The sequence below is a fragment of the Trichechus manatus genome, unplaced genomic scaffold, assembly GCF_000243295.1.
Source record: "Trichechus manatus latirostris isolate Lorelei unplaced genomic scaffold, TriManLat1.0 scaffold00001, whole genome shotgun sequence".
Lineage (NCBI taxonomy): Eukaryota > Metazoa > Chordata > Mammalia > Sirenia > Trichechidae > Trichechus > Trichechus manatus.
This window is the reverse complement of record NW_004443937.1, coordinates 9,413,301-9,429,809: the sequence shown is the minus strand read 5'-3', so window position 1 is coordinate 9,429,809 and position 16,509 is coordinate 9,413,301. Positions and strand designations below refer to the sequence as shown.

The 16,509-nt window shown below is 35.9% G+C and overlaps 1 protein-coding gene across 6 annotated transcripts in view; it reads right to left on the bottom strand.

The window, feature by feature from the left end:
• The window catches only part of SETD5 (SET domain containing 5), an 83,120-nt gene that overhangs the window by 11,455 nt on the left and 55,156 nt on the right, over window positions 1-16,509 (bottom strand). For all 6 annotated transcript variants that reach the window (XM_012557483.1, XM_004368297.2, XM_023736899.1 and 3 more), the window contains 6 exons: window positions 16,355-16,438; window positions 15,039-15,296; window positions 13,985-14,305; window positions 13,336-13,578; window positions 7,703-7,832; window positions 1,340-1,587 (listed from right to left, as the gene is read on the bottom strand). In XM_012557483.1, coding sequence (XP_012412937.1) covers window positions 1,340-1,587; window positions 7,703-7,832; window positions 13,336-13,578; window positions 13,985-14,305; window positions 15,039-15,296; window positions 16,355-16,438 — 1,284 coding nt within the window. The remainder of the gene's footprint in view (window positions 1-1,339; window positions 1,588-7,702; window positions 7,833-13,335; window positions 13,579-13,984; window positions 14,306-15,038; window positions 15,297-16,354; window positions 16,439-16,509) is intronic.

Genomic DNA, 16,509 nt, shown 5'->3' with positions numbered 1-16,509 from the left:
CTTTGGAAGGTGATTCACCTTCATTTATAATAAAACATGCATTGATAAAATAACAAAGAATAAAATCCTGTTCTTATAATCTATTGCCTTCCAGGGAAAAGAATTTGTTCCCATGAAATCTTACTATAAAACTCTAGTTGCTTAAATGAAAAATCAACTGCAAGTAGACAAGTTAGTAAGGCCTGAATCAGCTGCTTTAATATCTAGCTAATAAGAATGTCATGGGGATTTGATAAAGAGTAAATACGGTTTAGGGCAACTTCCCTTAAAAATGATAACCATGAACCCCACCCCTAACCCCCGCCCTGAAGTAAGTTTGCTCCAAAAGTTAAGTTAGTTAAATGGTCTGGCATTAGAACACAGCCACTTTCAAGGTTGCTATTACTCCTTTATGACTTAAAATTCAGGTATTTTTAATCCTCATGCTCTTATCAAAGCTGAACAGGAAGGATGGTATTGGCTAGAAGATTCACCTTTATCAAAGAACACATCTGGAGAAGTGTAAGCTGGGGGCAGAGCTGAGTGTGTTTAGTGGTCAGAACAAATTTTTCTAAGCAGGAAGAGACAGTGCCCATTTAATTATAAATCAAAGCAATATGCAATAGATGAGTATTTTGTACACATAGATTCTATTTAACAAATCTGCTGTCACCCATTCTTGGATACTAAAGTGATTCAGAATTGGTTTTTTGAAACAGCTGAGACATACATTTCTAACTTAATCCAAAGAGTGAATGTAATAAACTTGTATCTGATAAATGCATGTTGTTAGCTTCTTGTCTACTTCTCATTCCAGCACATTATAACAAGGAAAGAAAGTAGCCTGGAGTGAAAACAAACCTCGTCTGCCATAACCATACCCCAATGCTTTCTAAATTCCTGTACACTGAGGGCACGATGAGAATACAAAACAACAGCGAAAACACACTTCACTGATTAAAGGCCTAGAAGCAAAGACACAATCAATCAGTATAATCTGAACTCTTAAACTGGTATCCTTATGGTTACTATAGGCACCCAGAGGCCTATTTTAAACAAGGAATACAGTAAAGATAAAGATGGAGATCCAGCATGCTTATTACCTAAAGTTCTGGAGACTAATGGACTACATGCAAGAGAGATGAATGTGACCTGTGTTCCTATTAAGGGAATTATGGTGGCGGCCGAGATGAGAGGCTACCAGGTAATAGGTCACAATGACCCTCAAGATTCCCATTCTTTTGTTGAGATAGGGAAGGAACATGGGAAAGAAACATCTGGAATGATGTTATATTTGAAATGAGGAGGTGCAAATGATGATTTTCATATCCAGCACTCCCAACAACCAAACCCAAATCACCTCAAACTGCAGAGGAGTATTGCAGCGACTAGCAGTAGTAAGAGACGTGATTGGTGAGAACATGAGGTTGTATCCATTTCGACAATCCTCTTCTCCTGGATGAGAAGGACCAGGTGCGGTCAGCTGGGGGCTCTTTGATCCTGGATTGGGAGGGGGTGGTGTGACTGGGGATAGAGGTCGCAGTAACTTGGTGACATTCTGCTCCATCAGATAGCGAGACTTCCATTTCTTTAATGGGCTCAACAAGTCTGCAAAATATAAAGCTTCTATGAGAGTCTAAAACCACAGATTAATGGAGGCTAAAGCCATTAATGTCTAATCTACAATGACTCTTAACTCTTCTTTTGCCTCATCCCATTAAGTTATCTCTTCCAATCAACCAAAAATTCCATAAAAACTCTTTAATTTATCACACTTGATAGTCAAAACACTCTAACTCCCAGGAAAACTTCAGATGAACCTGACACTTCTAATGACTGATCCTTGGGGGTGTAATCAACTAATTTAATCTCTTCCAGTATAAAATATAATTTTTTTCCTTTGAGTTTCTGAAAATCACCAATCTGTGTCACTTTGTTAGTCATCCTTGATCTAACTGACACATCACCAACTCAAGCTACTGGGATGTTAAATCCATATATGCTTTTCATCTTCCTTTATATATTTTTGCTACTTTCCACAGCAGCTCTTTCTATGATATTGTTTTAGTTGGAAAGAATTATTTTTCCCGATCCATATCTAGCCCCTAGTTTCAGAGTGGGTCAAAGTGTAAAATGACTTCTACAAAGACTCTTCCGGTCATTTTAAAGAACTAGGCTGGTATTCCTTTTCTGACTGGAATAATCTTATTTTCTAGACTTCTTCCACAATGTAAGTTGTCTTAAAACACAACTTATCACTATGCTGTATGTTTTAGTTACTGTTCAAATCAAACCACTCATCATACTTTCTCAGAAAAAAATCTACTTTCATTCATGTACAGTTAAAAGATATTTTTTACATAATACCTACTATATGCAGACCACGGAATTAGGTATGGGGTGAATGGTTATCATATAATGTTTTCAAGAGGCTTACAAATTTGTAAAAAAGGTAAACCATATATAAAGAACAGGTTTAGCACAAATTGTAAGACCTTGTGATTTATAGTGCTATGTGTTAGTAAAAATAATAGCTGTATTTTTAAAGTACATATATACACTAGGCACTATGTTACATGTTTTATGTGAGTTAGCTAATTGTAACAACTCTATAAATTCGGCAATGTTATTGTCACCACCCCATTTTAAAGATGAGGGTAGAGAGGTAAAGACTAGGTAATATGGCTCCCATCTATTTCTTAATCACTATGTTAAATTATATTCCCAAATGATTGACATTTATCCTAGGCCTTCGAGGAAAAGTTTTGGGATGGTAGGTCACAATCAGAGCTATGCTTCAGGAAGATTAATCTGGCAGTAATGAGTAGAATGAGACTAGAAACTTAGAAACTATTTAGAATTAATGGAGTAGTCAACATAAGAAGCTATGAGGCACTGAATTAAAGTAATAGATGTTGAAATGGAAAAGGAAGAATAAGTTAAAAAAATACTGGAGATGTTTATTTTCCTTTCTGATATCTGAGAACTTTTTATCTTCCTAGACTGGAAGTATACTTGTATTTTCCTTTTGTTCCAGATACTAAGTTTTCTTTTCTTATTTTTCTTTTCTCCTTTTTTATTAAGTGCCTAGGTATAAAAAACAAACAAACGTTGATTCATGGCTTATGTTAAAAATGTTTATTATATTTAAAGAGTCTTAAACATTGACTCTTTTAAAACACTGCTGTACTGCTAGGTCTAACACTGTAACTACTAAAGGCAATTATATAAGTGATAAAATCCTTTGCAGAAAAGTTAGAAAATACAGATGAACTCCTTGGCCCACAAATCAATTTATAGGGCATTCATTCAACAAATATTTACCAACACTTATAATACTGTACTGAGCAAAAGAGACCTGACACCTGCCCTTAGAAAGTTTATGGGCCACTGGTCATTTGCTTATTTTTTTCCTAGTAGTAGTATTATATTTACAAAATAGAACATTTTTTCCAAGTTTTATTTTTCTTTTCTGTTATCTGTTGCCATATGCAGCTTTGATATTGTATGTGGTAAAAATCTTCTCATGACAATAAACAGAAATCTACAGTTCAATTTTTAATGGCTGCATGACATTCAGATTATCAACATTTAACCAATTAAAGTATTTTTAATTTTTTTGCTATTATAAACATACCTCAATGACCAACAATCTTCTTCTTACACATTTCTGCATTTATTATTATTTTTTAGGACAAATGGCTAGATTTAGGATTGTTAAACCAAAGGAGTATTTCCATAGGTTTACTGGCTTTACATTCTTGAGTGAACTGCCTACTCACATCCTTCAGCTAATATTCTATGTATTGATTTTTTTCTTGATTTGTAAGGGCTCTTTAACGAAGGATGTTGATCCTTTGACAAAAATGTTAGTTATTTTTTGTCTGCCTTATAAATTTAGTCTTTTTTTTTTTCATACGGCATTTTACGTTTTTATTTTGTTAAATATAATCATTTCCTTTATTTTCTATCACAGACATTTACCAAATCTTTCATAAACTCACAGCATTTACTGAGGTACTATACCTCTTACTCTATTTCACCTGCTAATAAATGAACTATATTAATATATTTTCGAATACTGAACTACCCTTATATTCCTGGGAGAAAAATTATTTGGTCACAATATGGTATTTTTTTAAATAGTCTTATAGAGTCACCTGTACTCGTTGCCGTCGAGCCGATTCCTACTCATTGTGACCCTACAAGACAGAGTAGAACTGCCCCATAGGGTTTCCAAGGAGCATCTGGTGGATTTGAACTGGTGACCTTTGCGTTAGCAGCTGAACACTTAACTGCTGTGCTACCACGGCCCCTATGCTGATTAAGATGGCTGAAATCTAATTCAAAAGTGGAACTTTGCTGTTTTTTTTTTTTTTGAGGGGGGAAGGGGTGTTTCATTTGATAAAATGATTTAGGAGTAAACTTATTAATGAATACTGTATACTATTTCATCAAAAGTATGTGCCCACAGCAGATAAACTATGAAGTCTACCATCCCTTTATTTGTTAAAAATTCAGGTTATTTTAACCTTATACTTAATAATTAAAAAAAAATATATATATGTATATAAATAATAATTCTATAAATAACATCTACGTACATACGTTTTGGTTCGCACATACTTCTACAGAACAGATACTTAACAACTACTAGGTTAAGGGGTACAAATATTTTCAGTGTACATGATAAATCTTGCCAAACTGCTAGTAGAGATATAACTCATCTGTCATTTTTATTGCAAATCCTTCACCCTGATGTATTTGTCATCTATTAATTCACTGACAATACAGACACAGAAATTTTGTTTATTCAGCTTGATTTATAAAATTATTTGACTGTGCGTAGCATCTGTTTTGGTAAGGATCTAAATCTTCTTCATCTTCCCAAGTAAAAATTCCAGAAAAATTTACCAAATCTTTCATTTATATTAAAGATTGTTTCTAGCTATTCTGTTCTATATATATATCCATTCCTGAATCAGTACCACAGAAATCTAATTACTAATTTCATACTAGAAACTGATTTTATGGTTCTATAAAAAGTAAGTCTTTTTCTTTTTTTTCTTATACTTTCATGCTTATTCCTTTAGATAAACTGCAAAATCATTTAATCAAATTTGAAACACAAGCCAGTTATTTTGAGGAAAACTATATGAAGCCTGAGACTATACATATATTTCCTTTTAACAGTATTTATTCTTTCCATTGACTATGGAATCTGTCTTCATTTCTTCAAGAGTTTAAAAATATTTCTCAGTAATGGTTTGCTCTACATGTCCCACAAAGATTACTCCTAGGCAATGTCTTAGTTTTGTTAAGTTTGGGAATAAAATACTTTTCTTCATCTTCTTAGCATATAAATACTACTCATTTTTGTATACTTACATTCTATCCAGCAATTTTATTCAATGCTTATTAATTCTAAGTTTTTCAGCTGGTTATTTATGCTCTCCTAAGTATATAACCACATTATTTATAAATAATGAGCATTATACCCTAACCCCTTCAATATCTATACAACCTTAGCTTTTGGGAATTTATAGATTTTAATGTATTCTAGTGTCTGACTGGTTTCTGTAAATGTTCCAGGAATGCTTGACAAGAGTATTTTCTGTAGAATAATACAATAATAATTCTTATTATAGGTCTGATATTGTGCTAGGCACTTGATACACATTATTTAATCTCATAGTGGCACAAGTGGTTAAGCACTAGTCTGTTAACTGAAAGGCTGGTGGTGTGAACCCACCCAGCAGCTCGGAGGGAGACAGACATGCCAATTTGCTTCTGAAAAGGTTTCAGCCAAGAAATCCCTATGCAGCAGTTCTACTCTGTCACATGTGGTCACTATGAGTGGAAACTGTCTCAATGGCATCTAACAACAACAAAGCCCTATAGCAGATATTACTATTCCTATTTTACAGATGAGGTTCAGAGGTGTTTAATAACTTGCCCAATGTCATACAGTTAGTAAAGGGTAGAGCTGGTCTTCAAATTCAGGTCTGTTCTATTTTTTCTACTATATCTATCTGTGTCTTTTTCTTAATGTCTCCTTACAAAACAAAACAAACAAAAAACTAATGCAACAAATAAAAATAATTTCTCAGCATTTACACTGACCTGTAGCAATATAATGAGGTGCTCATTTGACTACTGCATGGTAGTTCTATTATATATGTTCCTAAGATTTATACTGCTCCTTATGTGCAAAGTGTGTCCTTTTGAATTTTTCTCACTGGTAGAGAATAGGGCAGCAGCTCAATAAGGGTTGGTATAGAGGTTCGTGACTGAATCCTAATTCCATTCCACCCAAGGCATGTAGTAACAAAGGCACTTTCCCTATGGGTGTTTGCAAGTCAGGACACAAATCACTATACAATCTCCCTTTCCCAAAATTAAACACATACATACATAACACACACACAGACGTGAGTGTACGTACTAGAAAGAATATTTCAGCTAAGTTATATCCTCACTACATTTTAAAAACTGCCAATAAATTGGCACTAGGATTTCTGTGTATTAACCTGGTTTCAGTTAACTCTCCCAAAATCTGTGATAAAGTACATAATAAAAGATTTTAAATGCATGGTATCATTTATCTTCCAGATGTTCTATACTGGGATTTTATTATCCCAAGGTTACACATATGATAGTTAATGAGATATAAGCCAATCTAGACATAGAAGAACAAACTCAGTCATAATTTTAAAAAAAAAATGTATTTTAGTAGCCCATATTAAAAAAAAAATCTTATACAGAATTTTAATATAAAGCAGATATTACTAATATATATTTATTTAATTAAATCTAAATCAGGAATTAATCCAAATTCAAGTCATAATTATTTACTCTGCAAGTCAATGAATAGGAACAATGAGGTGGGATTTATGAGAATCTGAAATATCATGTTAGCTGTAGTCTTACATGAGCTTTAGTTTCTAATTTATTTTGGTATTTTGTTTTAGTTGCATAATGTTTAGAAAACTGAGAAATAAACTTATGGAAATAGTATCTTGAAATCACAGGGAACTTTTCAATTAAGTGATACTGGCAGGAGAAATTTTGATAAAAAGACTGCTCCAAAATGAGTTAAATTGGTATCTCAAGTTAATGCACTGATGCTTTCAATTGCAATTCAATTAAAACACCTGCAAATCTCTGTGAGACCAACAGACCAGATGATTTTTCAAGGCCATTTAGTTGGAAAAAAAAAAAAACGCATGAGGACTTTAAATTGGATTCAAAGCTGTGTCTTCTAAACAATTTACACTAATTGTGTAAGCACTGATGAAAACAGCCATTTGTTAATGATTTCTTCTTTATTCATTCTCTGTCCCTTCAACCAAGCCCTCACCCAACTCAATCATCTAGAATTTTGATTCTGCCCTGAGTATTAGTGTTCCACCACTTTGTTGCTTTTTTCCTTTTATAAATATGGATACAGATTTCCTAAACTTACTACTTTAAATGCATCTAACCTTTTCATAACCATTTCTGTTGTTATCTGTATACTGTCTAGTTCCTTCTTTGTCGTCCTGGGAAAACTGATCCCTGACTTGAGATCTCTTTCTCTGTAAAGACAGATGTAAAGTAACTATTTAGAGAACAATACTATTTCTTTTTCGTATCAGACTTTTAAGTATTCATACTGAAATTTTTTTTATGTGGCTCTGAAATAATCACTGTTCATGTATCCAGAAAGGTCTTAGACACGTACCTGCATTGTCTTTGCAGATGCTAGAAGAGTTACTGTTCTCGTTACTTTGGTATAGGTGCTGAGTTCTAGTCTCTTGGGATACAGATGATGTTTGAGTCATCCCTTCTTCCAAGGCTTGCTTTATCCAGCGCTATAATGGGAAAATAACCAAGGAATCATCAATAATCATTTAAAACTATTTAGTATACCTATTTTAAATGCATTAAACAGGTCACTATCCATCCATAAGTGAGAGATGCAATCCAACAGACACATTCAGTTCACAAGTATTTCATGTCTTGTGTTTCAGCATATTACAACACTGCCCCATCAACTCCTTCTACTGGGCATAATTAAGAAAATCTGGATTACACATAATGAGAGCCCATTAAAAAACCAAAACCAGTAAAAAGTGGTTACTGTTCAACATTTTGTACTGCTTAAGGTGGAGAAGAGATAAGGAAGAAACTTTAACATTCATTAAGAGAGACTTTGATCATATAGGATGATGCAACCAGTACATAAAGCAAATGCCTAGAAGGAAGACAAAGATCTCTTAAGAGCTGTCTGCCCTGTGCTGGGGATTCCTGAAGAGACAATAGAAAAGATTCACAGGAAGACTTTGGATGAGAATAAATAGTTCTTCACTATAGGTACCAAAATATTTCTAAAAAGTCTACTCTACTCGCAACTGGAATAGTCTGTGGGATTTTTACCCTTATCAAGCAGTTTAGTTAAAGTATGCATGGATAATGCAAATCACCAGAAAAAAGGACCTTCTGCAGAAATCAAAAAGGGGAAAAAGTAAAAAAGAAGAGCTCTAATCAGTCACATATTTCTGCAGTGAATACTGGAACCTACATTGATGAGAAATAAATCTAGGTCAGACAGTAAAACTGCAAAGATTATGAAAATAAAATTATGCATCCTGTAGAAGAGAGAAAATTTCTTATCTGTAACTGTGTTCTCTTAAGATACACAGTTGCAGGTTCTCATCACTCTGTGGCCCTCCTGCCCTGACTTAAGACAGATCAAATTTTGATAAACATCCATTTCTGAGCCAGACCCTCCCTCAAACAGAAGAGCAAAGGTGAATTATTATAATTTCACACCTTTAGAGAAGAAGTATTACAGGTAAGCAAATATTCTCTTCACCGAAGAGAGCAATTCTAATAGATTTTCTCTTAGAAACTTAAGAAATAATCCAGTAAAAATTCACCAAGAAAAATTTTATATCATGTAAATGTCATTGTGATCTGTCAAATGAAAGCAAAAATAAAATTGTAAACCTGAGGCGATAAGACTGAATGAATATCTAAAAGAGAGATCTCAACAGTCATTTGAATCACATCAACATTTTAGGATATGACTGAGACTCTGAAAAGCCAAAGCAAGACCAAGAATAAACTCTCTTATATAGTGAATACTGATGTTAAGATGAACTACCAGAATCATAGATCCTTACAACTTAAAGAAAGGGCCTTAAAGGTCATCTTGTACAAAGCACTCATTTTACAGATGGGAAAAATTAGGCACAAGACGACAAAATGAGTGAAAAACCCTTTGTTACAGATACCTTTAGTACAAGCTTTTCTTTTCAGAGCAGATGACAGGACTCATTTGGGATCACTGCGCTTTGCTCCAAGAGAAGTTAATTTCTTTTATTTCCAGTGTTAAGTAGATGTACCCATAAAAGAATTTATATTCTGGATCTGATGACTACAAAAAGGGAACATAAAACCAGAAGAGAGGCTTCTAAGGAATAAGATGCTTCTATAATTAGCTATTAAGGTCAAACACAGCAAACATGGTTAAACCCATTCACCCTGGCCCTGTTATGTGTTTCCACAACACTCCACAGCGCATAAAAACAGAAAATATGAACATTTGTTTGCATTTAACAAGTTCCAATCACTCCTATGGATAACAAATTAACTTTAGAACCTCCCCCCACAAGTCCTCTTCCACCCTCTCCAATTCCTGCCTACAGTTGTTAAAGTCATACGAACATTTCTCCCCCCTCCGAAAAACTCTGTATTCAAGTAAATTGCAAAACAGATTTTAGGAGGCTCAGACCGTGAGAGAAATATTTTTAAAGAGTCTCACTATTATGAGGAAAGAGTAAGGAAATATGTGTTTATAAGCCCAAAGACCTGGACTGAAACCTGGCTGTATCACTTAGTAGCTGCCTTACTTTGGGCAAGTTATCTAACCTTTCTGAGCCTCAGCTTCTGGATCTGTAAATCAAGACTGCTAATTCCAACTTCAAAGAGCTGTCACGAAGGTTAAGTGAGACAACGTACGTAAATAAAGCTTGTAGCACAGTACTGGTCACAAAGATGTTCGATGAGGACTGTTAACTGAATTTCAATGACATGTATAGATACACAGATGAATAACCCTCCAGTGTATACACTGGAATACCAATGCAAAGCACAGTGTTTCCTCATCAGGCAAGTTTGTTTTCTAAGAAATCTAGGAGACCAAATGCCTCACATTTACTATGTGTACAAGGTGAATTTAGAGAAGATTTAGCGATAACAAAGTAGGACACTACTGAAAGTGTTGCTGGCTACTTATAAATGCTCCTAGAATGAGAACTGAAATAAGATTCAACAAGACATACCATAACATGCTTTTTAAGAACTATGATTGAATTTAATTTAGAAAATCCATAAGCTGGTTATCAAATGTTCTGTCAAATACTCTAAGAATCTGCTGATATATTAACCATGAGATGCAAACACACAAGTGCAACTTTAATCTACCTTACACTTTTTTAACTTATGAGGCCTTTACATCCTTTAATCAGATAGGAACTAGTGGGCCTACTAGGAATAACACACTGTTCTAACTAATCCCAGGGAGGATAGTTTTTCTCATCTATTTAACTTACATTCTTCCCTGAGAAGTTTCACAATTTTTTTACAATTCTGTCTAATCCGGGAAATGTTCCTGGGTCCTATACTAAATTAATCCCTTCCAACCAATCTAAAAATAACTCCTCCCCATGCCCACCCAGGATAGAGCTGAGTTCAATTTCTAGTTAAAAGACCCAATTTCATTAATTTTGTTCCATGAAACATGACATTGTTTTGTGATACAGTCTTGATACGTTTATAGAAAATATTAAAGCAGTGGTTTAAACTTAAACAATTCAGATTTAAACTTAAACAATTTTTAAAGCAAAAATCCAATTTAAATAAAATAATCTTGTTATGATAATTCAGAGTACATAACCTGAACTCTTCCTAAAGACTGATCATGACACATATAGATAAAAGTGCTTGAGCAAGGCTGTATAAAATGAGACTAAGGATGATCAGACACATTTAGAAGATATAACAGGACCTGAGCTAAATGAAAGGAGCCCTGGTGGCTGCTAACCGAAAGGTCGGCAGTTCGAACCCACCAGCTGCTCCCAGGGAGAAAGATGTGGCAGTCTGCTTCGGCAAAGATTTACACCCTTGGAAACCCTTTGGGGCAGTTCTACTCTGTCCTATAGGGCAGCTATGAGTCAGAATCAACTCGATGGCAACAGGTTTAGTTTTGGTTTGAGCTAAACAGGATTTCCAACTGTTGCAAGTGGAGATACAAAGATGAACTACAGATATTAAGTCCTAAACCACAGCCAGGTAAAAAGAGCTCTAAGAAATCGAGTTTCTGCTATATCCAATTGGAAGTCATGGTCCTAAACACATGTTCTTGGAATTTACAGGTCTATACTAGTTGGAAAAGATGAGAACAGAAATATTGTACTGCAGCATCACAACTATAAAGAAGGCATTTCAAGAGGCTAGTCCTTACTACTTATTACCAGACTTCACTATTAATTTGTACTGATTGTCCACTCTTCTTAAAGGGCCAAAATAGGAGATTCTACTCCCTAGTTTGATTAAGATGCTTCAATAGTTAGCACCCTTAGAAATCTTGTCCTATGTCTAGCCAAAGACAAAACAAAAGGAAGTTTCTTTCATATATATTATTAACCCATCTCTCAACTTGCTCTTCCTTTAGACTAAAGACCATTATCATCTATACTCTTAATTTTTCAATACTATTCTCACAATACAGTTAAGATTCTGAGCTGTCATTCTTAATGGGGAACAAAGCAAAGCTAAACATAAGAGATTAGTTCTCAGTTTCACATGCCATACCAGTTACTACAGATCTCTATTACTGAAGATGGTTAATCGTAATGGTTACTACAAGGCAGAAAACTTTTTTTCTTCTCATATAATCTATGATCCAAGATAAATTATTCTTTCTAACTCACTTGGTATAAGGAAGTACAGCCTGAGACCCAACCCCTTTTTATTGCTTAGGCAAATTTCCTGTAGAAAACAGCTTTTGAGAAATTTTCTAGTATTATCTTTTTTCTTAAGAAATTTGTCATTATTTCTATTTCCATCACTTATCATGTTACTGCATTATCTACAAACCCTTTTGGCAAGGATGTCATGGTCAAATTTCTCTTCAGAGTTTCTTCTACTTGGGAATTTTCCCAAACCAGTAAGTGACTCAGATACTTAGGTAAGATGTGCAATCAGGAAAAGATTCTCTTCAGTGTGTGCTGCTCATTCAGCAATAGTGCCCTTCCCTTTTGCACAGATCCCTGTTGCCCTCCTCCCTCCATATCCCACACCACTCTGGCTCATCTTCCACCCCCCTTCCCCCCAGAAATAAGTTCTGTTCTTTGGGTAAAGAGAAAAGCTTTAAGTTTGGAGGAGTCAGGGAAGACCTGCCTGGAGTTGGAGACTTCATCACATCAAATAATCTACATGCAGCATCCTCATGTACGTGATGCCAGTGGAGGAGGGCAATGGCAGACACTGAGGAAGGCAGCCTGAATCCAGATCTGAGAATAAGAGAAAAGGGTGTTCCAGGGAACAGACTCTACCTCAAAGGAAGACCAAACGAAAGCTTGTCCTATACTTCTAGAAACACAGAAACGACATTATACGTCTGAGGGAGTGATCTATTCCTGAAAGACACCTTTGGAAAATATGCACGGCTTCTGGGAATTAAGAAAGAGCATTCCATAAACCACCACCAAACACTACTGCCACTAGATCCAAAAACAATATGTAACTAGAGAGAGGAGAGAGAGGCAGATAGAGTCTTTTATAGTAGGTTCCATATTCACTAGGGAATAAACAATCCAACATGTCATTTGATCAAGGGAACACAAATTGTGCCAGTTACAATTAGATTTTTCCTTTAATCTCCTTCAAATAATAATACTGATTAAATTAATTCAAAACACGATCCAATCATTTTTAACTTATGCAACAGTGCTCTAGAGTACCTGAGGCCCCATTTCACACAATAGTCACAAATGGGTATTTTAACCAATACAACAAGAGCACATACAAAAAACACCCCTCCCTACCCAGTCATCAACTGCTGTGCGCACTCACTCAATAACCTCAAGGGCTCTCAGAAAAGACAACAGTAAATACTCACAAATCTGAGCATCAAGAATGCAGTATACAGTTCACCTTAGTCCCACTGACTCTTGATGCATCACTACTCCTGGTTGAACAACTAACTCATTATATACTTGCAGGGGCAGACAGCGGTTATCTAGAGAATGTTAGATATACCAGGATTACAGGCATCCTGAGTGAAAAAACACATAAACATGCACATACCTTCTTACAGGAGCTGAACATGCCATCAGGCAGAAGGGGCCTTCGGCGCCTCTCAGGGATAAAGGGTGAACCAAAGCGAATGTAGTGTTTGGGAGTGGTGCAAATTAATGGGGAATGGATAAGACCAGGTAACATATTCAGAGTCGTTGCCAGCACAGTTGGGTCCGTGGTGATACGTAAAGGGCACTCAACAGGGCACTCTTGCTTCTCTGCTTTGTCATTCAACCATTCTGTAACTAGATACTACAGTAAAAAAAAAAGAGATCGTTAGTTGATGCTGCAGATGTAAAAACCAGAGGCAGCAATGCAGCTCACAAAGACAAACCTCATTTAAAAACTAGGACAGAGAGAGATGTAGCAGCTGCAGTGAGAATGAACTGGGCATTTAGAACACAAGGATATCTTCCTTCATCCTCTCCACGCCCACTTAGAGAGGAATAATTTCAGCTACCAGTGACTTAGGCTCTGCTTAAAAATTAAGAGAACAAAAGAAAGGTAGGATGGCTTCAGCCCTCTGCATCAGAACATTTTATCTAGAATTTTCTATCTGATAATACTGAGACTTCCCACCTGCCCTGAGGATTATAGGTTCTCATACTTTCCTAAGACATATCCCTTGCCAGATCAACCTTACGAAGATGTGACTTACCTTTTTGGTTTTAGGGTACTTAGATGCAGCCCGGTTGACATGGGATCCAACAACTGATATCACTGCTGGGTCAGACCCTGTTAATTGCCTGTTTTCTCCTAAATTGTCTATACTTCCAGCTTCAGTAGGAGCTGCTAAGCTGTTATTTCCTCCCTCTTCCAGGGCAGTTTGTGACAACTCTGCCTGCTGTGCACTGGCCTGCTTCTGACGCTTTAGTCTTTGGGCTGAACTGGTCCGGTACCGAGAAATTCGACTCTTCGGTCGGGGCCTAGAAGGCTTTGCTGGAGGTGGTTTAGGAACTGGTTTTTCTACAGCAACATCCTGTAACAACAGCAAGTCAAGAGCTTACCAGAAATTTCTTATTAGAAAATGTTTTATCCATTTTCTTATTCGCTGTAAGCATTCTAAGTGTCTACAGGTGAAAAAGGTGGGGATTTGGAAGCACTAATTTAAAATTATTCCTTAAAGATAAAAATTCATACAATAAGTCAGCTAAAAAGGCTTAGTTAGACAGATGTCTGGGTTAGTTATTTCTGTTTCTAATAAGCATTTGTAAAACAGGCCAAAGTCAGCTGAAGGTGGCCATCTAATTTTAAGGTTTATAGCAGGGAAGAGAACTCAGGAGAGTTGGTTTGTTTCTCTTTCCCACATACTGAGATTTTAGCTTACAGCCTGGATTCATGGCTAGCGTAAGGGAGGGAAAGTTGAGTTTACCCAGAGAATGCTATGAAAGGCCAGGCACTTAACTGTGCTATATGGACGGTCCAACAGAGAATCTAAAAATTTCTATGAATTCACCACCAACAGTTTATCTGGCAAAAACAGTATGAAGTTCCTCTCTAGTCTGAAGGTATCTAGTCATTTAAATTCTAACACAGTCACCCATCTCCCTGAATTCCACAAGTCAAATGCTGAAGATGGCTCTAATTTGCATGGTCTTATTTATTGTGACATTGGACAATGCTGAAAATACCCATTTTAACCATTCAAAGATAGGAAATTGACATTAGCAAAGACAAGGATGTCTAAGGCCCAGAGTCTTTCCATCTCTTACCCCTGCTTGGGAAGACCTCCGGGTGTTCACACCAACACTCTGTGGGGTGCTTGGGATGGCAACATTTGAAGCAGGGTTGCCAACTTCAGATTCAGGGGCTTCAGTTTTTGTCTCGTCTACCACAGGAGTCTCAGAGGTGGTGGTAGTAACCTCTATGTCAGAGTTGCTTTGCTCCAAGGGCTGATCCCGTCGTTTCTTTCTTTTCTCTAAGTTTTCAAAAGCATGCATGATGGCTTCAACCTTCCTATCTTCCCGAGTCTAAAAAGAAACAGCATTAGCTAAGGACCTCCTCAAGGAGCCCTGGTGGCAAAACAGTTAAGTGCCTGGCTGTTAACCAAAAGGCTGGCAGTTCGAACCCACCTAGCAGCTTCACAGGAAAAATACCTGGCAATCTGCTTCGGTAAAGATTACAGCCAAGAAAACTTAATGGGGCAGTTCTACTCTGTCACATGGGGTTGCTAAGAGTTGGAACTGACTTGATGGCACCCACCACCAACAAGGACTTCCTTAAGAAACAAAATAAGAAAGAAGACTAATTTGGATAAAAGTAAGCCTCAATCAGGAAAGGAAAGGACAACTTTTTCGTAAGTATTACTAATGGAAATTTATAGAAACTCATTTAACTATCAACAAGATGACACATATAATTTAGAAAACTTAAGATGAAAATTAAAAATATTACATTTTAAATGTTTGAGAATAAAAGCAGTTATGAAGGATGGCAAGGTTAAACTTGAACTTTTCAGAAAAGGTCAGCTATTTTGAAACATTTTAATATAAAAGAAAAATAGCCATCAAAATCAATTTCTCTTTGTATTCTTGGAGTTCAAAAACAGCCAAGTAGAATTTTCCTTGAACTTCCTCTCCCTAAAATATTTCTTCTCAAGGACAGAAATAAACATGATTGGTTTCAGCATAAAATAATTTAATTCATGACTAAAAGGTTTTTAAAAATGTCAAAACTTACACGAACATAGCAAATTCTGAAGTCAGAGCAAAGTAATCTGAACACAGATACTTTGTTTTAACCAATTTTTTTTGGAAATCAGGCTGTTAGTAGTAGTACAGCAGAAATTCTTGTTAAGATCATCATTAGATAATACTCACTATAGACAACTACTCTGTGTCTGTGTGTATAGAAAAAAACAAAACAATACAATGAAATCTACTTTCTGGAAAAAGCCCAAAATGTAACCCACAGGTGGACAGTGTCTCATCAAGGAAATAAGATGATAAAAACTCAGGAGAATAAAAGGGGTTCACCTGCTGCGGGAGCAGGAGTTAGTAGGAGCAAAAGGATGTTAGAAGGTACCCACCCGTCTGCTATGAGCCAAGTTCTCCTGGTCATCTACAACCTCTTCTTTCTCTTCTTCTGGTTTTTCTTCTGGATTGTCTATTTCCTTTATGACAGAGATAATATTTAGCTGTATTCTTAAGGTCTGGGAAAAATCAATCTCTGCTTTTTTTTTTT